We start from the raw sequence: 21,451 nt of genomic DNA, 5'->3' as shown, positions 1-21,451 counted from the left end.
GGACTCTGCCTACTTATCAAAATACGCTGTACTCAGCCACCAAAGCAGGGGAAAACTCACTGCAAATTTAGGGAACTTGGGCTCTGGCCTGCGTCCTGCAGGATGTGGGGAAGCCCTGTGCAAACCAAGACAGATGGAGAAGGTGGGAAAACCCCGCAGTCTGTCTCTCTGTCCCCATTATGCTCCCTTCCTCTCCGCAAACACTGAGTCACTCTTGCTTTCTCACTGTGCATACACACATCTTTCTCTGCGCAGTCACTTACTCATTCCTGCTACCTCCCACAAGGGCCACTGAGTACCTCAGCATCTCTGGCAAAGGCAGAGCTCCTGGGTTTAAAGCAAATGTTAAAAGCCCCTTGAGAGCTCATTGACAACCACTAAATCAATCCTCAGGCTTCGACGGGCAGGGAGTGAGAAAAGCTCGCACTTTGGATATCTCCCGGTGATACAGCATTCACCCAGCCGCTGCCAGTGGAAAAGGTCTGCCGTGCCCCACATGCTGATGGGCTGGTGGAAGAGCTGCTCGATAGCAAGCATTGATCTCCATGCTATGGAAAGGTCACTGACTCCAGAGGCTGTTGAACCACAATGAGTTCAGGGATAGAAAACACATTGGTGCAATCCTGAAACACCACCGTGTCAAGGAGCCTCTTAAAAGGAGTGGTACAAACCAAAGCTTAGAGAAACACGGTACTAAGTCATTTCACCTGTTCTGACGCTTGAATAATTCCTTTTCTCCTCAGTTTTTCATCTTCATGTCAGTTTTCAAGAGGGAAGATCTTTTTCTTTCAATTGCCCCTCTTTTTCCACATGGGTGGTGGAGCATGTGGCCCACACACAGATCATGTCTCCAGCTGTGACCCAGGACAGCCACTGCCAAGATGTAACAAGGTCACTCCACTTCAATGGCCCACTGTGTCACTGACCTCTCTGTCGAGACTACTAATAAGGCCAGAGATGCACCATCTGCAGGAGAGTTTTGCAGCCATCTGTCTACTGGGAACCTGAGTGAGTCCACCAACAGGCCACCAACAGCCGTCAAACAGAAACAACGTCCAGTTTTCAATGAGACGGTGCCAAGTTGGCTGTGTCTGAAGTGATCGCTTGCATCAAAAAGTTCATGCCAATGGCTGAGTAGGTGCCACTAAGCAGCAACCATTATTTGGGGATTTTGAATGGGAAGCAGAGGGTAAATTCATTTCCTCTCTGATATGCAGCCCAAAGCTGGGATCCCCTCCCTTTTACTCTGCCCCCTTTTCTTTACTATGTTCCTTTCCCTCTTTCTCCCCTGCCCTTTCTTTCTGCTTCCCATGTATAAACAAACCCTAGCTGGGCAAAATTCTGGGAAACTTTCCAGATTGTCAGCCTCAGTGAGCTTATTCATCAGAAGTGTTTCATACTCAAGCTGAGCCTATGTATGCATGCTCCAGATGCTTTTGTCCAGAGGTCTGAATGGGAAATTTCCCAGCCAAAGCTCCCTGAAACAGCTGAGCTCTGGTGAGTGCTCTCCACAGAAGACCAGGCAGCTAGGGCACGAGGATTTTCTCCTCTACACACTGAGAAAGGACCACTTTGATACGGCTCCTGTATTTTAGCAACAAGAGCTGGAATAATACTGCTGATCCCACTTCTGAGCATTCCTCCAGCTGTTGTCTATCAGACTAAATAACATCTATGGAAAAACAAAGTGGGAGCCAGGAGATCATGTTGACTTGACTATGATGTTCCTGAGACCCTTAACAGGACAGCACATTTATGTCCAGCAGCTATGCCTAAAATAAAAAGGACACACAGAGTGCTCAGGGCTCAGCCATGGCAATGCTGTGAAGTTTAGAAAACATGAAAACATGATCTACAGAGAAGAAATGAAACAAACTCAGCGCACCAAAGAGAAATTCTAGAGATCGCTTGATCATGCTTTACAAATATTTACACAAAGAGACTTAGGATAGAGAGCCCTTTAATCAAGATATAGCTGGTCTCAGGATCACTTGGAAATGCATGTCCATCCTTGGCTAGCTCAGAAATGCCCATTCAAGCCTCCCATAAACATGTCCCCCCATTCAGGCTGATCATTTTGGGCATAGGCATAACGCAAAGGCTGGAATGAGAAATTAAAAAGAGCATATTTTAAACAGGGCAAGCAATTAACTTTACTGTCCTCAATAACAGTAAATATTGAGGGGCACACTCCTGGAAGAAAATATATCATGTTATTCCAAATGACTCTGGCATGGTCCAAACTGATTCAACCTCATGTCTGAACTTGGGTTTCAGATCCTGAACTTGTTTCTGATAGGAAAGAGAGGGTGAGGCTCGAACACTTGCTCTTTACTCCTCTATCCTAACTTTCCACTTGATCCTGACACCAGTGACACCAGTAAGTCACCTACCAGCGCTGCCCAGTGCTGCCCAGCCTGAGGAAAAGCAGGAGAGGACAAGGACTTGAGCAGATCCAATGATACCCCAGGCACGGAAAAACCTGAGTTCTAGATAAATGTTATTATGATCAGTCTTCAGCTCAGAGCACTTGCCATAATTAACTAGCCACTATGCACTGTCACAGTATCAACAAAAAAAGATGCATTTTTTCCTCATTTTTTGCTCTCTTGTTTTTTTCCTCTATCAAAGGGTAGAAAAAGTTATCTCAATTCACAACTCTGAACCGAGTTTACCCTTTCCTCCCTACTAACAAGAATCACTTGACAAAATAAGAGCCTCAGACTGATCCCTTCTCCCAAAAGGGTCACCGATAATTTCCAGAGAGTATATTCTCTGTAGCCACTCCATTTCAATTTCACAGTCATTTACCTGGTTCTGATTTTCTTTGTTTTATTTAGCTTAGAGTCATGAAGCTCTCAGCATGTTTGCCACGGGTTTAGGAAAGGCATGGGTCTTGTAGCATAAACTCAGACCTTGTTCAATGCAGTATAGGGGGAGAATGCCTTGCACACCTCGGGTCCTCCAGCTTATACACTCCACCAAAACATACCTAACAGGGCCATGGGCCAATGTGGGCCTTTGTTCAATAAAACTTGCTACAAAACCACTTCAGCTTCCATAAGTGATAGAATTTAAGGTTCCACCTGACCTGTTTATAGGTGTACAGGAGCTCTCTGCAATGGGATGTACTCAAGAATCCCATATGCATCTGAAGCTAAAGGCAAAACATAGCTAAGAGGTTGGAGAGTTATTTAGACCATGCGGTTTAACATCCTTAAGCTCCTGAAAAGTCCTGTCAGTTCTTCAGGCCAGATGTTTCCATAACAGGTCGTGGATGTTTTGACGTTATCAAAGACCCAACCGGGAACAGTTTGAAGCAATCTGCCTGCCAGGAGGCAGTGTGCGTCCACCTCTCCACGAACAAGGTTTCCTGGGGTATACGAAGGCATCTAAAACAGCACGTGGCTTTTGAAAATGGAACAATGCGACTACATGGGGTCATGGCACTCATTTCACTGTACTAATTTCTCTGGCGCTAAAAGGAATGAATAATGCCAACTAAGCCACTATGATGACTTTTTGCAGGACCCACTCATTACAAAACGGTTCTTCCTCAGACACCAGACACCCAAAGCAGGAGAGCAAAACCTCCAGGATCCATGTAGATCAAGAGGCAGTTACTTTCCCCAACAAGAAGAGAAGAGAATGAAAGCCATACCTCCAAACAGAGACATAAATGATAATCAACAGCAAAAGTGTCAGCGAAGATACTCCACAGCCTACAATTAACGTGACAGAAGGGACCAGCACCTTTTCCATGTTCTGAAAAAGAGAAAGTAAGACATTAAAAAAAAGGAAAAAAAAAAAAAGGAAGATGCTCAGCAAACACTACCAGCTCAATTTCATGGCAAGAACTTTCCTCCTAATTGTCGGTGTGTCAACTCACCTGGTCTTCACATTGCACTGCACATACAAATAAAGAGGAAAGAAGACCAGGATCTATTTCTGGTTGACTCAGCCTTTTTTTGGACCTGATTCTGCTCCCACACCCACCAGTGTTAAGTCTGGGTAACAACTCTGATATCCATGGCAAGGCAGGTGTGTAAAAGGCGTGGGTTGCAAGAGGAGGATCAGGCCCTTCATATCCAGTGTGAAACTTTGAAGATAATTAATGAGGCAATAGCAGAAGGCAGTGCCTAAGCTAGAACAATTACAAATGAGCTCTTCTGGGAGTGGTGGTGATGAAGGTTGGAGGATGAAAAGAAGGTGAAAATCTTCTACCAACTACAAACATCCATCTGGAAAAGGAGGAGATGAAGCAAGCAAAGGAAAAACAAGATGAATAGCCTCCCCAGGGACCCAGCATCCAGTCATACCATCCATCACTTCACTACTCTTACACTGCTACACAAGACATTTCTTCATATGCAAGGGTCCTTACTGGAAAATCTCGTGTGGAATGGTTCTCCTTTCCTGTCTGACCACAAAAGATCTGCTGATCATCAGCTCTTGCAACGTCAAGAACAAACACATGCTATAACCTCTCCTAATCTAGTTCTCTGCATCACTAGGACTAACTGTGTAACTAGCCAACATCTGCCAGACTAATATCATTAAACTCCCCCTGTTCTCAGCTTAGAGTGAGGATCTGGATCCCACTTGTTTTTCTCTGCTGCAGGCCTTTTTTCTGGCATGTTTCTCATTTCCACATCAGTGATCTCTGCTGGCATGAAGGCAGAGAAGCAGAGACCCACCGTGCAGCAGACACATGAGAACCCTCTATTTAGAGTGATTAGGCAGTATGCAGAGGTGTGGGAGCACAGTCAAGGTTGTCATTAGATTGGCGCACTACCAACACCTATCGCTATAGCCGTGGAGATGAGATGGTTTCTGACATAGCAAGGGTTTAGCATAGGGAAAAAAAAAGCAATTATGCATGAATTTGGAAATGGAACAGGCAGTCCTCTAAGGACTTGTCTACACCGTTTTGTTGGCAGGCATGAGGCTGCTCAACCTGAACCTCCAACCAGCAGGACACCACGAAGCTGAGGCTACTGCAGCTCTGTTCCAGGCTACTGAGCCTGCTGCAAAGCAAAATATATTAGGCAAGGCTCAGTGCTATGCTTATGTGGAGTTTGGCCAGCTCAACAGATGGGCAAAGCAAGCATATGTCCATTGACACAAGGCCCACAGTCAGTACAGTTTTACTCCACAGAGCCCACCACAAAGAAGAGACAAGTAACCCCAGTATACTGGGATCTGAGCTGAAGTGTCCCTGCAGCCTGAAGGGCTTGGGAAGATCCTCCTTACTTGCATATTTTGACCAAAGGCACCTCTCACATTCTGAATCTCATTGGGGGGAATTAGTGAGGAACAAAACTTTCACCATACTGCTGCAGTGAACCCCACAGGAGCTATTGGGAAGGCTGGCACAAGAGCTTAAGGGATCTGAGACAAAATTTAGTGACATAATCAATGGCTTGAATGCCCAACTGGCATATATACCCAAAGGAGTACAGGTTGATTGCAGAATCTTTACTGGATGCAGACCAGCTGCAGACTGGAAGCCAAACTGCACTGCAGTGTGGTTCTACCTCTCTGTAATGGCCTCTCCCTACAGACCATATTAACTCTGACACATCACTACACCGGCACGCCTGTACAGCTTCCCTGAGTTTGCTCCGTGAAACAGGAGGCTTGGGACTCTCCAAACCCACCACCATAGGTACGTACAAAGGGTTTGGATGCTGAGCCTAATTCAACTTGCTGAAATTATAGAACTGGATTTCAGGTGATATCTTAATCCTTTTAACTACAAGCAATTGTGCAGAAATTGCAAGAACAACACAGCACTGAGCCTCACCAATCCATCCAGCAAGGTCCTGTATCTCCCCCACCTAGGGCTTCCCAAAATGCTCATGGAAAATGCTACAGCTCGCATGTGGATTCTTCTTCTAAACTTCTATGGAGACTTGGATCACTGCAATTTTTAACATAGCTCACGTGACTGTATTCCCACCCTAAGAATTTACTCCTGACAAATATTTGTGGAAGGTTAGAAGCAGTTTTTTGGAAACTAGGTAAAGAGAAAGAAATTTCAATAAAAATGTCAGCATTTTGATTCATCTTCCATCAAACAGAATTGAAATTGGACATATTCCAGGCACCGTGAGTGATGAAATACCGTATCCTGCTCCTTACAAATTGAAATGTGGAAGGAACTTTCTTCTGGGAACAGAAGCCTCTGATTTAGTCAGGCACTGGGGTAGGGTATGGGAGAGAGAGATGCAATCTCTAGTATGAAGCTACAGCTTCTCACTTTGCCACCCGTGGTTTGTTTCCCCCCCTGCAGAACCCAGGTGGGCAACAGCCCTGCTCCACCTCAGAGATGTATGGTCGTTGATAAACGCACTGCAAAGCACAAGCCCCTCAGACATGAATTGCTCCTTGCTCGCTCACTCCAAGCTCACTTCCAACCCTTTTTCTCTCCCTGTTCCCTCCTTACGGCAATATGAGTTCACATCGCACAAACGGTGGCCTGGGATGAGCATTGATTGTGACATTTGATTTAAGTAGGTCTCATTTCACTGACTTTTCATGGGTAACTGGATAAAAGTGGGGGAGGAGCTCCATTAAAGCAAAAAAAGCCCAACATATAACTCACTCCTAAACCATCCAAGAGAAACTGAAGAAATGGAGTTTGGCTTTTAAGAGATAAGCAGACTATATGCCTATATCTCCAACACAGTAACCCTAACTCCCCTCCCTTCTACATCCTCTCTGACATCCCTCCACCCCCAACAACCTCACATTCTTTCACCCCCTTCCCTATCCCCTTATCACCCATAATCCTCTCCTAGATCCTCCATCAGCTAAGTAAGAGGTTGCATGTACTGCACCATTCCTAGGTCAGATGTTTGCTCATTGGCAAGGCATTACACAAATGACAACTGGCCAAGTGGAAGCCAGACCAGTGGGTAATAGGTGGTGTCTATCTGCAGACCTTCCCACAAAAAAAGACCCTGATCTTCACCACCTCCTTCTTTATCCTTCAGCCAAACTTTTACAAAACCCATGCCCACCGGAAGGACTCTTTCTGAGGAGATGGTATGAAGTTTATTCCTTCTTCCTACAGAGAAGGGATGGTTGATCCAGCCCTGATGGGTTTCTGTTGGCATCATGAGGGTGGCTAACTATAAAAAGCACTGGCTGCAATAAGAGCAGGAGCTCGCTCCTTTGGAATTAATAAGTCCTAAAGGCTTAGGCCCATGTAGCTTAGGATTCTCCTTTCCTTCTTCACTATTAAGGTTTCTCTGTCCTCCCCATCTTCCTTCCCCCTCCCCCACTTCTTCCCTTTGGCAAACGAAGCATCATTTGTTTTATTTCTTCTGACTAATTAAACCCCCTGACAGAAGGTGGTCGGATGCTGTATGATCTGAGCCTTGCAAGAGAAATTTCCTTGGAGGAGAATGAGGGGGAAAAGCAAGGTTGCTTTAAAAAGAAATAGTGATACCAAGAGAAAAACAGCAAGGCATTCTCAAGGTAAGAGAGAAATCAGTCCTATGGGAGTTTCCCAGCACCACTGCCGAGGAGCAAACTGGTTATCTGCAAAAGAAAAGCTAGGAACAGGGTCTCCACCTGCTTGGACAGGAGGTGTTCCCTGATGGCCTGTCCCTCACCACCTCCCCATGTCTGCTGATGGGTGCCATCCAGAAGCACCCTGAAACACAGATGAAGCTGTGCCTGGTTGGAGCTGGAAAGAAAACCTTGGCCTGGGTCAAGCAGTAACAGAGCAGGTTGTTATGAGTCGCAAGTCCTGCGATTCTGTCACCAAGCATGACAAGGGAGGAGAGAAGCAATCAATGACATCAGCTAGGATGGAAATAATGAGTGCTAGTGCCTGGGGCTGCTTGCTGTCCTACCACCTCATCACTCTGCCTAGCAGGGCAGAAGGACACTCCTCCTTTTCTTTACAATTTCACTTTGCTTCCTTCTTCTTCTCTTCTATTTCCTTCTTTTCCTTTCTCCCTCATTTTTTCTCTCCTTTGTCTTCTTTCCTCCCTTCCTTTGGCCATTTTCCGTGACATATTCTGTCTTTTCTTCTTGCTCTTAATGCATCTCTCTGGCTCTCCCCCCTTTACATTCTCTGCATTTCTCTCTTTCCTTCTCTTACTTTCTGCACAACACTGTGAAAAGCAACTTCATTCAACTCGTGCTTGTTCCATTACCCTGTTCTGGCTCCAGGGTCAAACAGGCTCCAATTAGAACAAAGTCAAAAATGGTACTTCTTAATGCCATGCAATTTGCCTGAGACCTTACAAGCAAGCTGTTCTTTCTGCTTTTTCCATCCTTGATACTGAGAAAGGCTGTGCGAAGTCTTTATAGGTACAACATCATCATAAAGTCACTGAAAAATTAAACCATTTATTTTGCTCCCAAATTAAACACAGACATATGAGTTTGGAATTTGGGGTGCTGGGCTTTGTTCGCTTTTAGAAATGTGTTTGCTATTCAGAATGGTTGCCTTGAGCTTGAATTCCCGCACATTTGAAATTTAAGACTCATTAAGCATTAAAATTTCAAAAGCACTGGTTGCAAGGGGCACCTAGAGCTTTCTAATCCAATTTACTTCTTAGAGCAAGACTATGACTAACAGCAGGTGAGGTTGACCATGGTTTGTCTAGATGAGCCTCGGAAATTCTCAAAGATGGAGAGCTCCCACCCTTCTGGTGCTCTGAGCAACCATCACACCACTCTCCCGGTGACAGGGTTTTTCCTAAGGTCGCACATGAACCTCCCAAGCTACAGCTTGTGGCTCTTCCCCTTGTTAAATCATCGGGCACAAGCAAGAGGAGTTCGGTTTTATAATTTTTGTAATTGCCCCTCTGGTACCTGTAGGTTGTGATTATATTGCCCCTTACATTCATCTTTGCAAGACCAAGAAAGCCTTTGCAGCTCCTTCTACCTCTCTCCTCACGGGTCATGAACTCAAAGCAATGATGAGACTCGCTCCACTTTTCTGACAAAGAACTGGACCAGGTGGGTGTTATTTACTCCAAGAATTGCTCAGAAACCATTTTACTGTGCCACTGGCCTAAAGGCTTTTCACGATTCTTGAGAAGTTTTTTAAGCCACATTGTATTGATTTTGTTGCTGGTTGGACAACTCTTGTCAAAGCAGAGAGCTGGTTGTTAAAATTGCTGGAAAATCATGCTTTTACCAGTACTCACAAAAGTGAACAGCTTTCTACAAAAAGGGGTGTATGTCAGTGCTGTAAGAAAACAACTGAGGAGGGTTGAATAACAAAGAGGTGAACGTGCTCTTGTCATCTGCCAAAAAAATCCTGAATTTTTTTTCAATCCCCATTCGGTTAGATTCTGGGTTTCTCATTCAGACTCAGGCCCTCTGTATATACATATATATACTGCAGTGGTATGGTAAAGCACCAGCCATGTACTCTACCCCAGTACAACCACTTGACAAGAGGACAGCAGCCACCCCAAAGGGCAGCAATCCGCAGCAATATACAGTATCTTTTAGGGACTTTGGCAATGAGTGATGCTATGACACCTTCACCTGGGTGAGAACCAGGCTCTTGACACAACTCAGCTGACAAAGGTGTAGCTGATGTATGTGTCCACCTCCAGGGACTCTGCAGAGCCAAGAGGAGCAAAGCATTGCATTTGCCCGCAGAAGGAGAAGATGTGAGGCAGGCACACACAGGGAGTAGACCCACTGAATAAGCAGGCGCTGTTCATACCCCACCACTCTCCTGACCATCATGCAGTGCTCGATGAAAGTTGCACTGATGTCTGGTCACGTCTGGGCATGGCTGTCTGGTCATGCCAGGGCATGCCAGTTGCTGAGGCCCATGGTAAAACTATAAATACAGATGGACCTGCTCAAGGGAACGCTCAGTTTCCACCTCCCAGAAGACATATTTCTTGCACTAATTGCAAGACAGGGAGAGAGGAAGAGCAGGACACAAGCTCTTTCTGGTGGATCCCAAAATATGGGCAGTAGCAGGGATGCAGTGAAGGCAGGATGGGGCCACCAAAAAGCTGAAAGGAGCTTTTTGGTGGGTCAGCATTATCAGAGGGACTACAGGGTTCGCTCAACTCAAAGCAGAGGAGGAGGGAAGAGGCACCAAGCCATTTTTTCATAGAATCATAGAATGGTTTGGGTTGGAAGGAACCTTTAAAGATCATCTAGTCCAACCCCCCTGCCATGGGCAGGGACATCTTTCACTAGATCAACACTTACAATGATGGGGCAGTCTCAACTTCTCTGGGCAACCTGGTCCTGTGTCTCACCACCCTCACTGTAAAAAATTTCTTCCTTCTATCAAATTTAAATCTACTCTCTTTCAGTTTAAAACCACTGCCCCTTGTTCTGTCACTACAGACCCTGGTGTTGTGGACCGGTCCCTGGCCAGCAGCTAAGCACCACACAGCTGCTTGCTCACTCTCCCCACAGCAGGATGGGGGGCAGAATCAGAAGGGTAACAGTCAAAAGCTTGTGGGTTGAGATAAAGAGAGTTTACTAATTTAAAAAAAAAAAAAAAGGAGGGGAAAAACTAATAAAGAGAGAGGGGAAAAAAAAACAAAATCCAAGAAAAACAAGTGATGCAAAAGAAAACAACTGCTCACCACCAACCAACTGATGCCCAGCCCATCCCCAAGCAATGGCAGCCCCCACCAACCTCCAACCCCCAGTTTTATTGCTGAGCATGACGTCATATGGAATGGAATATCCCTTTGGTCAGCTGCGGTCAGCTGTCCCAGCTGTGTCCCCTCCCAACTTCTTCTGTACCTCCAACCTTCTCACTGGTGGGGTGGTGTGAGGAGCAGAAAAGGCCTTGATGCTGTGTAAGCACTGCTCAGCAATAAATAAAACATCCCTGTGTTATCAATACTGTTTCCAGCACAAATCCAAAACACAGCACCATACAAGCTACTATGGAGAAATTTAACTCTATCCCAAACAAAACTTGCTAAAAAGTCTTTCTCCATCTTTCTTATAACACTTTATATATTGAAAGGCCACAATAAAGTCTCCCCAGAGCTTTCCCTTCTCCATTTTCTAACCTCTGAGGAGGACTTTGTGATCTCTGCATGAAGATCGCTTAGTGGCATCATTAAAAAATAATCTCTTCACAATTTCTTTCTGGAACAACCCAACATCCTTCCCAGGCCATGTCATTGCAAGGCAAGTCCAGAGGATTACCACCTCCTTTTCCTTCCTTCGTATCATAACTACAGGCTTCTCATGTCAAAGCTAATAGTCAGCCATTATCAGGAACACGTTTGCGGAGCTGAGGGCCCCTTTTATGTAATTTGGCCGGTCTAACAGGCAATTCCGTGTAATTATAGTACACAAAAATCACCCAGAGAGACATCTTAATGTGCTACTATTTATTAACAATTGCTAACTCTTCACTCTGTATTAAGTCTGTTCTCAAGACACAACATGGCAATCTGCGTTTAGTAAACAGCCTTGATGAAGCTCTCAGGGCAGAGGAGTGGTCACGCAGCCACTCGTTAATATGAACTGTCAGGATAATTTCCTTCAGGCTGGTGGGGAATTACAGGAGTTAACAGTATGCACTATCTACCTGCCAGTCGTCAACACCACGGTCAGCTTGCTGCGGCTCTTTGAACTACCAGACTGCACTCTCAGTGCCTCAGTTTCCAGTCCTGATATCAAGGAGGGCTGGATCAGGCTCATATTAACTCTAAGGACCACTATCCTCCTGCCAAATATTTTCCAAATATTTTCCTGTTACCAAATATTTTCACTAACCAGCCCACTGTCATTATCTAAAATACACTATGCTTTATTCCCTTCCCGCCCCTTTCCCATTGCACTTCGCCTGGCCAAGCTACTGAAATCACTGTTTAACCGGGCTCTGATGAGTAGCTGTGAGCCACTTTCCATCCTTCTGCGAGCTACGGTTTGGGAACCAGAGTGCCGAGCAATGGGACCACAAGCGAGGAGAGTGGGGGGGTCTATTCCCAGCTTGCCCGCAGGTCAACTGTATATGCGCGGCTCCATCATTTAAGCCAATCTTTTCAAAGTCCTCTCAACCTATCTGCTTTAGATTGTAAACACTGGTCTTAACTTCTTGGGGGCCTATTTTGACCCGCTGGAAATGGAAGAGAATAATACTGCTCTCCATCTCTCTTCCAAAACTCAATTCAGCTTAGATTTCTGATACGTGTAAATGCCTTAGGGGGTTCCTAGGGCTACATCAGGTCAATCAAGCGCCAGCATCTCATTCTCTGCTGTGCAATATTAACATGGGGAGGTATGGAGGAGAGAGAGGAGAGAGCTTTTGGCTTAAATGTTTGTGAGCTGGCCAGATGAATTGTCTGTTTTTTACATCTTTGCTTTTCATGCATATTGTAAGACTTGCTCTGTTTCAGCCTTTCCCTTTAAAGCATGTTGAAGAGAAAATAGAACCATTTTCCACATAAAGTTGGTAATAATCAAAATGGCCTATTCCTCTACGGGTATGTGCTCTTTCCTTCTGAGACAACAGAGGAAGAAGTGAACTTTAATCAGATTGTGCAGTACCGCTGTCACAGGCACCGTGGGAAGCAGCAAACCTCTATCTCACTATGTCAGTCCTAGGAAACAAAATGGTCCAGGACCCACTCCATTGCCCTGAGATGAAGTGATATAGTATAGATAATATTTGTACAAACTCATTGTTCAAAACAGAGGGGTCTTGTCCATACTGCCTAGTGGAACATTCATGGACCATGCTATCCCCTGGACCACAGCTGGACCTTGCTAGTTGGCACAAGCCAAGACACAGCTGGGGAGCATTATAACAATTATAACAGTAGGGACAATTACAGGACAGTGCTAACGCCTTTGCCATGGAATTTATTATTAATAATAATATTATTATTACTATTACTAGCATTATTTTACAGTATGGACATATGCTCTTACTACATTAAAAATAAGCCTTCTTTACTGCTCCTTTCTGCTTGGGATTGTCCCTTCCCTGTACTACACAAAGGATAATAATTTCAAAGCCGGTAACTGATTTGCAATCTGCTCCTTGCATTACTCATCTCGCCCTGGTTTCACAAGTGTGCCCTCATCTCTAGTAACTTCGCAGCAGCAGTGCTGAGCACCTTGCAGGGAAATGTGGTGAGATTTACACACAGTTAAAATAAAATAACTCCATGGCAGACTGGGAATGGAAAATGAGGGTGGAATCCAGACTGTGTTTATCCTGATTTAAGCAGTGTTTTGGTTCCATGCCAGGCGACAGCATTTCACCAAATTATTCCAAAACAGCCCGCTGTTTGTTTTACTTTATCAATGTCATGCTGATGAGTGATGCCAGACCAGCAGCTCTCCCCACAGCATGGGCAACACTTGCCTCCCCTGTGCCCGCACATCCTGCCCTTGGGAGAGACCCGGCTGAGGAGTGAGGGAACACCCGAGGCCATGGTGTCTGGAGGAAGACTTCTGCCAAAGATGCTCATATCACCCTGCTGCCTACCGCCATGGAGAACAAACGCCTGTCTTCCCTTTCCCCTTCTAACATCCTTGCCTGTTGAAGACCAGTCCTTAAAAAAAAGGTTCATCCAAAGCACAAGCCGTGAACACTTGTGCAAAGACTGCACAAGCCATCCCTAAAACACCTCTTAAACCCTGCCTTTGTTCAGACCCTTTGCAGATGTGATTCCTCTCCTGTAGGACCCAGGCAGAGCTTCCCATCTCTCATTGTTCACCCACTGAAGATCCCTGCACTGGCAATGGCTCCTGACCCGAACTAGGGTTGAACCAACAGCCTTGAGGTAAAAGATGTCTCCAGCTCATTATCAGTCCTCAGAGTCTTTCAGGGGCTCACTGGCTAGAGCTCGCCTCTGAAAAGGAGACAAAGGGATTTCAGCTATTTAGCAGATGATCTGTACACTCTTATGATGATAACGACAACTTTATTCCCATTGCAATCTGAAGATCTCATGGGACCCAGCAGGTTTCTGCCCACCTAGTGCAATACACAACTGGTTACTGGGGAGTTACTGGTGCTAATTCCCTCTACGTGCAACAGGGATCTCAAAGCAGCACTCAAGGAATCGGCTTCTGGCCCCGATGCCCATCTCATTCACAGCTGAGTGACTGGGAAACAAAATTGTAACAGCCCCTGGATTTACAACTGTACCAAGCTGATATAAACAAGATCAAAACTGGCCCCAGTAGTAGGGTATTCCCCATCTGGGGAACGGCTGACATGATTGCCATGTTTAAAAGAGCAAAAAAGAACAATTTGTCATGAAAAATGAAAGCGTTGTCTTGCTTGTGGGAAAACAGCAGAGTCATTTTGCTTTCACAGATTTATTGAATATATTCTGTATATCCTTCTGGTTAGTAGGGCAGGTAGCTAGTGAGCACTCCAGCTGCAGACTTAGGTTTGACTGACCGTTATCACGCACAGCATCATCCCAGTTTCCTGATTAGACAGTCCTAACATTTAGAGGGAAGTTTCAAGCTCAAATATTCATAATTACAAGTCTGAGATTTGTTTTCCATGCATATTGCCCGTTTTTGCTTAAAGATTGCCATTACTGCCAAAATCTTGCCAGTAGATTTGTCCATTCAGCTATTCATAGATAGCAAAAGTATGAAGAGCACAAGCCTTTCAGAAACTGATTCAATTTTGGTTTAAATGAGTAGACATTAGTTGTAAAAAAATAATAGTGACTTAATTTCCATGTCTCGCTTCATGGCAATTCAACGGCAACCTTAGCCTTTAGGCAGGGCACAACAGAGCTCAGTGGTAAAGCAGCTTGCCAAAATTACCTAAAAAGGGCTTTTCCAGGCCAAAGTACTACGGAGATGGGTGCAGAACAATGTAAAAAAGACAAGCAATGCTCAACAGTTCGACTGACTCTTCAAACACGTGCTGAGACCTTGAAGTTGTTTGAAAAAGAAGATAATCTCATTTAGCACTAATGCACTGACTCCCACCCCTGATAAGCCCATGAAACCCAGCCTCCATCACCCACTTGTTACCATTTTCAAAGAAGCACCTTTGTGATGTCTCCCACGCCATCCTCTGCCTCAGGAGAAGCTCCCCCAAAAAACACCTAGAAAGCTATCCAGTGCTCTTGCTTTAAACCTCCTCTGTAAAACCCTGCTTGGTGCAATGCCTACAAAACAATCCTGACAACGGCAGATGTGCCACGACTTACTGCGGATCGCGATGACTAATGCCCTGGCACTGCTCACATGTGCCCCCACACCCGCCCGTATCCAAGCATCCTTGTATTTCAGCTGGAAATTTCAGCTGTATTTCACGTATTTTGGGTCAGGGTGGCTTTGTGGTTCGTTCCGCACTGAGCAGGTTGCTGAAGTCGTGCTCCATAGCTAAGCCTCCCAGGTGATGCGGTGGTCCAAATAATACATGATAAATATAAAATAACAGTGGATCAACAGCTACAGCTGGATATGGAAAGCAGGCAAGGTGGTCTCTCCAATTGTGGACAGCCCCTGTGATTTTTCCAAATACATGCCCTAACCCACCAGAGCTTCCCCATCTGCCTCCATCCTGCTCCTCCACCTCCCAGCAACGTGCCACATCTCTGCTACGCTTCTCTCTTTTACATAGCAAGAAGCAGCCACAAAGGTGATCTGGTTTACAGAATTACAGGCAAGAGGGCAGGAAAAGACATGACAAGCTCAGCTCACCCATTTGCCTACCTCAAAGACATCTAAACCATCCCCAGCCTGTTCAAGAAAACCTTTGCTGATGGAGGCTAGGCTCTCAGTGCTTGACTATCCCTGCAGCCAGAACATTTTCCCTTGTGCCTAAATTAAATCTCTCTCACTGCAATTTGAGTCCAATCCCCAGCAGACACAGAAAGCAGATTACTCCCTTTCCATAGCTCCCTTCTACCCATTTGAAGACTATTATCCTCTTTCCCCTCAGTCTTTTCTCCTTGAGAAAAGAGTCAAACCATCTCACGGAGCTCACCTCCGCTCACCATCAGCGTGGAGGTACCACGCCAAACACGTCTGACGCATCATCCTCTCCCACGCAAATACTCACACACTCCCACACTCACGTACCGTACCAGTCATCCTGCTTGAACACAGAGTAGAGCATCCCGGAGAGGTACCGCTCACCCTCTTCGTTCACATTTCTGGCCCTCGATGGCTCAAATCTGCACGCACTGAGTCTGAGAGCTGCTTTCCGAGCCTTAGGAAAGGGGAAAGTGGAAATCGGGAAGACCCTGGTGTCCTGGCTTAAATCCACACCTCCTTTAACAGAGCAGTAAGCTGTGGCTGGGTAATAGGGCAGCTGTCACACTTGCTAAGCTGCCTTCATGGCAACAAGCCATTAAGCACTGCAGCTCAAAATAAGCACCAAACCCCTCAGGAACGCCTGGACACGCACTAGCCTAGACGCGTACAGTGAGTCTTTAATTTCAGCTGAAGACAAGAGACCAACCTCAGCCCTGGTCTGCTCCTGGGGTCACTTGGTTAATGCCAGTGCTGCTCTTGCCTTTACACCGAAGGGTGAATTTGGCTCGGTATTACTCATGCTGAAGCACTGAATCCCACAACAGTTTTAAGCTCCCAGCCACTTGATCGTGTTCCTCTCCCACGTCCCCTTCAGATGAAGAGATACAGGGTGATGCAGCATTTGCCTGCAGAAGAGTCACTGCCAGGGCCGTGCGGAGCTCGCTGGCTTCGGCTCGCGGGGGAAGAGCTGCAGACCCACGCTGCTGCAATCCCACCGCCTGGAGTTTTGTCGCGAGTTAGAGACCTGAGTGAATCCACAAGCGCAGAGCAGAAACTCAGTGGAGGAAAGCTGTCAGCTGCGAATATCTACTGAACTACCCGCTGGATCGACAGACAGCTGAATCCGCAGACAGCCGTGAAGGAGGTGGGATGCTGGATGACTGCTTATTATGCTGAGCCAAATCCTCCTATTATTACCTTGTGCGCTACCTGTCTTTTTTTAATATATTCAAGTGTTGTCTCTCCTAGAAGCACAGAACTGAAAGGGATTTCCTATCACCCTCATCTCTGATTCCTTTCCTATATATGTTCAAACACCAATCACTTATTTGCTGATGGGATCCCTTCTTAGAAATCTGTGTACGGCATATAGCAACGGCAATCTCCATTCACATCTCCCACCGTCTCCCCTGCTCCCTGGCACCTGGAGCACATCACAAGCTCTATCAGTAATCCCCTTACTCTAAAAACCCAACATAAATCACCCATACATTGACTCCAGGTCCTCTCCAAACTCAAAAGAGATTTAGCCCAAATTCACTCTGCAATGCATACTGACAGACTTCACGTCAGTGATGACAAAGCAAACGGTTAGAAGCAGGTGACTTCCACCAAAGTGACAATGTAGGATCACAATTCAGCCCCCTCTGCTAAGAGGCCACGTTTGAAAAACAATGCAATTCTTTTAAGAGGGAGCTAGGCTGTGGGTTGGCCCGTTTGGCCATCTAAGGGCATCAGACATCCTCTTTACTTCCTAATCATATTATGAGAGAGAGTGGGAGGGGAAAACTATCTGCCCAGCTGATTCGTACTCTATCTTCTCCATGCTATCAACGCCTGCTGAAACTCAGGGGGACTATACTGGGTTTGGTGAAAAGAGCATCCCTGCTGAGCACAGGAAAGACAAGCTTGTGATTTGCAGAATCACAGCCTGCTCCAACGGGCTGCCACAGACCTAAGGGAAAGGTACCCCTGAGAAAACACAGGAGCTGCTCCTGCTGTGGAGCAGGAGATGGGCGAACCCCAGAAATCCCCAGCAGCACTTACACCATAACCTTCCCCAATCTCAGCACAAAGCTCTCCTGAGATGGGCAGGAGTCCAGCTGGAAGTCTCCCTTTGTCACTCCCACTTTGGCCTCTCCATAGCCGGGGAGAGTCCAGCAGTAAGAGCACAAATCCCCAGGAAATTTTAGGAAACGTTTCCAGTTCGAGGGCTCCACAGCAAGAGGCACAATCAGCTCCTGAGAGACGCTCTACGTGCAGCAGCATCCCAGAGAGGACAGGGTGACTGCAGGAAGAAGTGCCAACGGCACAAGCATGGGAGGCTTGCAGAGGATTTGAACCTCAAAAGCCTAAATGTTTGCAGCTCAGCAATGTTCTCCCTGGCACGGCTCTTGCTAACCGAGCAAACGGAGGCTCCTAATGCTCTGTCAGGGAAATGACAGCACTTGGTGCTTTCTGTAGCACCCTTCAGGCTTGGGGCACTGTACAAATATGGATGCACACAGCCTGGGATGTCACCTGCAAGGGTGCTGCAGCTGGAGAAATGGAAGCAGAAAACAATGAAGTGATTAGCCCAAGGTCACAATTTCACTTACAGGCACAGAAACAGCTCTCAGTCCTGTAGCTTAGCCAATACACCCAGAGACACCAGTCTAATAAACTCTTCCCTAGACTCTCTGTACAAACTGGCAGTAGTTTGATGCCTTAAGACTTCGAGCTGGGCAAAACTGAGAACTTCCCTTCAACAGAAAAGTCCAACTTTTGACTCAAAGAGTTAATATTGCAGGAGAAGCAGCATCATTATTAAGGAAACCTGAAAACTATTGTAAATGTGAGAACTGGCTGTTCTCAAGGTATGCAAAAGGCTTTGTTCTTATCCAGACTCCAAATCTCACGTGATAAACGATGGTAGAATATAAATGTTAAAATGTTCATCTCCAAATAAAGTGCTCAGGCCTTATCTAAGTGAAACACTGCTATAATTTTCCATCAAAATGTTGTCAGAACTGCTACACCCTTACAAAATATTTTAATTCATTAACATCAACATTTTTCCGGGGAAAAGCATGCTGCTGGAAAACCTGGATCTAATCCCTGTGCAAGTGAGGCCCTACAGAGTTTTAGGACTTTAAAATAACCCACCTTGTGTCTGCACACTCCCTGAAGTACACAGACCTCCCATAGGACAGGGCAATCTTTTCAGAGGGAAGATCTTCAAGATATAGCAAGATCACACCAGACCTGCATGTTGATTCCCTTCCCACAGCCTGCTCAGCCAAAATGTACACTGAAAGTCTACTCTCCATGCTTCATTACTTCCCCAGGGTAAAAAGGATTTCTTCTCCTCCGTTGCACACACAACGCTGGGATGTTTTCAGGAAAAGAAAGTAAACGTTGTGAGTTGAGAGAGGAGCTCAGAAGCTGTTGTCCCTTTGGGTAGGAAGCATACCACAAAAGGTGCCTTGCATTCATGCAAACTGGAGATAACAACGAACAAAGCCTCTTGCAACATCCTGGGATATCATAGGGTCAGGGCTGCTCACTGCGTACGCTCATCTGCCTTGCCAGCACACTTCCAAGGTGGCTCTGTAGTTTGGTCTGCTACAGTACACTCCACAAAAATACACAGGTGCTGCACAACCCTTCCAGCTAATCGTTTGCCTGTCAGTAAATGCCATCGTGGAGATAAAATGTTCAAAAAATTCAGCACAGACACAACAAACTGAGAATCCATACAAGTTCTTGCCACCAGCACCTTTCAACCTTCGCTAACGCTAGAAATGAGAGCAGGGCTCAGATGCCCAGTTCTGATCAGCCTTGTCTCTGCAGATGGGGCTAGTAAGGAGGAGGAGAGAGAGCAGAGATATATTTGTACAGTCTTACTACGGTTGTAAGTGCTGCAGGAACCAATCTTTAAAGCTTGATTGACTTTATAAAAGCCTATCATGAGCTGGTAGGCAGAAGAGACAACATGAGCCAAACTCAAACAAGACAATCAAAGAGTGGAAGGCTCTCCTGTGCATCCTCAGGCTCCCGCTCTCTTTCCTTCCCATCTAGAAGAAATTGCCAAGACTGGCAAGAAATATTGAAAAAACACCACCACGAGACTCTTAATCAGCCTGACCGCAGTTTGCAAATGTATAGTTTGAACACTTGGCTCTGCAATTTCCTTTTGCCCTTATTCTCTATTAGCATTGCTATTATGCAGGTGTATCGTCAGAGCATGTCAATACCGTTGCCCTACCAAGCTAGTCACGGCAAAAAAAACCAAAATGAAAAATACAGCCCCAAAAAGCTTGTCTATGTTCCTTAATTTAAGAGGTTTTAATCTTTCATGATGGTCAAACAGCAATCCTGCTGAACCAGTGTGCGAGGTTGCCTCTGTCTAGTCGAAATAGCAGGGTCCAAGGGAAACCGGGACAGAGAAAGAGTTAAATCTGAACTCCAGCTTTTGAGCTGGATCTGAACAGCTCCATCACGGTTTAGGGATGCCTGTCTCCAAAACTGATTCAAAACACAGCACTTTCAGCGCCTAGCTTCATTGAAATCAAGGAAAACGGCTTCTTTTCCCTGCCGCATGAGCAACTCTCAGGGCTCAGCCCAGCGAAACTCTGTCCTTGGCAAGTCCAAATGGGCTGCCTGGGCAGCAACACTCATTCCCCACAAGCCTTTCCTGGTCCTTTTTCACTGCAAAGAAGCTGTGCCCATACCAGGGTTACAAATATTTCAAACTGCCAGGGCCAAAGACTCCAGAAGGGAGATTTATAGCAATAAATAATATTAATGACACAGGCGGACGGAGCTTCTTGTCCTGAGAGCTCCAAAGGCACATGAAAAACTGCACCATAAATGTCACCACCGCAGACACCAACGATGACGAGATGCCACCTCTGGGGAAGGCAGGCAGCGTGGGCTTGCTCAGAATGGCACTCAGTCAGGAAACGAAGGGTGGTACCACAAGGACCTGGGTGACCAATGCTCCACAGCATCAACAAACCCTGGGCTTTGCTTAGTGGAGGGACTCAGGAGCTAGCCAGGCCCCAGCTTTCCTCCCAGCACCGTCAAAGGACTCATCCTGATGCTCATGAGTTGACTCCCAGCTGGGAAAAAAATAAGTTGTGAAAATGTAACCCAACCAGCAGCCAGCAGAGTAGGAAAGAGGACGAAGGAAGCAATTTTAGGCCTAAACCCCAAAGGACCAGCTGAGAGGTTAGTTGCAGATATAATAAAACATGCCTGGGGGAAAGAAGCTGCATCCTCCTGCAGCCAAGCCCACTCTCAGACGCGAAAATACTTGCACGGATGATAAAGGGCTTACACCAACCCTGTGTTACACAGATAACACTCCAAACACCTAGAGCTGAGGGAGTCACAGTATCTGGCCACTTCAAATTAACCACTTTTTTTCCTAGCTGTTTAGTTAAATAATACCAAGCACTGTGTGAACATAAAGACTTAGCCCTCCGTTAGAGAAACTTCTGCTTTAGCCAAGCCAAAGACTCCTTTCTCTCTTCCCACACTGCCTGGTCCTTCACCAGCAGCTCAGCTGTGCACCTGGGCTGGCTTTGTTTCAGGCTTTGCCTTAGAAGTATTCCTGCAGCAGAAATCACAGTGTATTTTCTCCAACCATGCAACCTCCCTAAACTTTGTCAGGACTGGGTTGCTTGCAATGACAGCATGGAGTCCTTCCCGTATGGGACAAGGCTCACCCATCAATCATCTTGGTGGTCATCAC

The 21,451-nt window shown here is 46.0% G+C and overlaps 1 protein-coding gene across 4 annotated transcripts in view; it reads right to left on the bottom strand.

Annotated features, from left to right (window-relative positions):
• Positions 1-21,451, bottom strand: part of LOC142406443 (adhesion G protein-coupled receptor B1-like) — a 130,758-nt gene that overhangs the window by 63,107 nt on the left and 46,200 nt on the right. For all 4 annotated transcript variants that reach the window (XM_075495363.1, XM_075495364.1, XM_075495365.1 and 1 more), the window contains exon 10: positions 3,662-3,765. In XM_075495363.1, coding sequence (XP_075351478.1) covers positions 3,662-3,765 — 104 coding nt within the window. The remainder of the gene's footprint in view (positions 1-3,661; positions 3,766-21,451) is intronic.

The sequence above is a fragment of the Mycteria americana genome, chromosome 2 (genome assembly GCF_035582795.1).
Source record: "Mycteria americana isolate JAX WOST 10 ecotype Jacksonville Zoo and Gardens chromosome 2, USCA_MyAme_1.0, whole genome shotgun sequence".
Taxonomy (NCBI): Eukaryota; Metazoa; Chordata; class Aves; order Ciconiiformes; family Ciconiidae; genus Mycteria; species Mycteria americana.
This window is presented reverse-complemented; position numbering and strand designations above follow the sequence as displayed.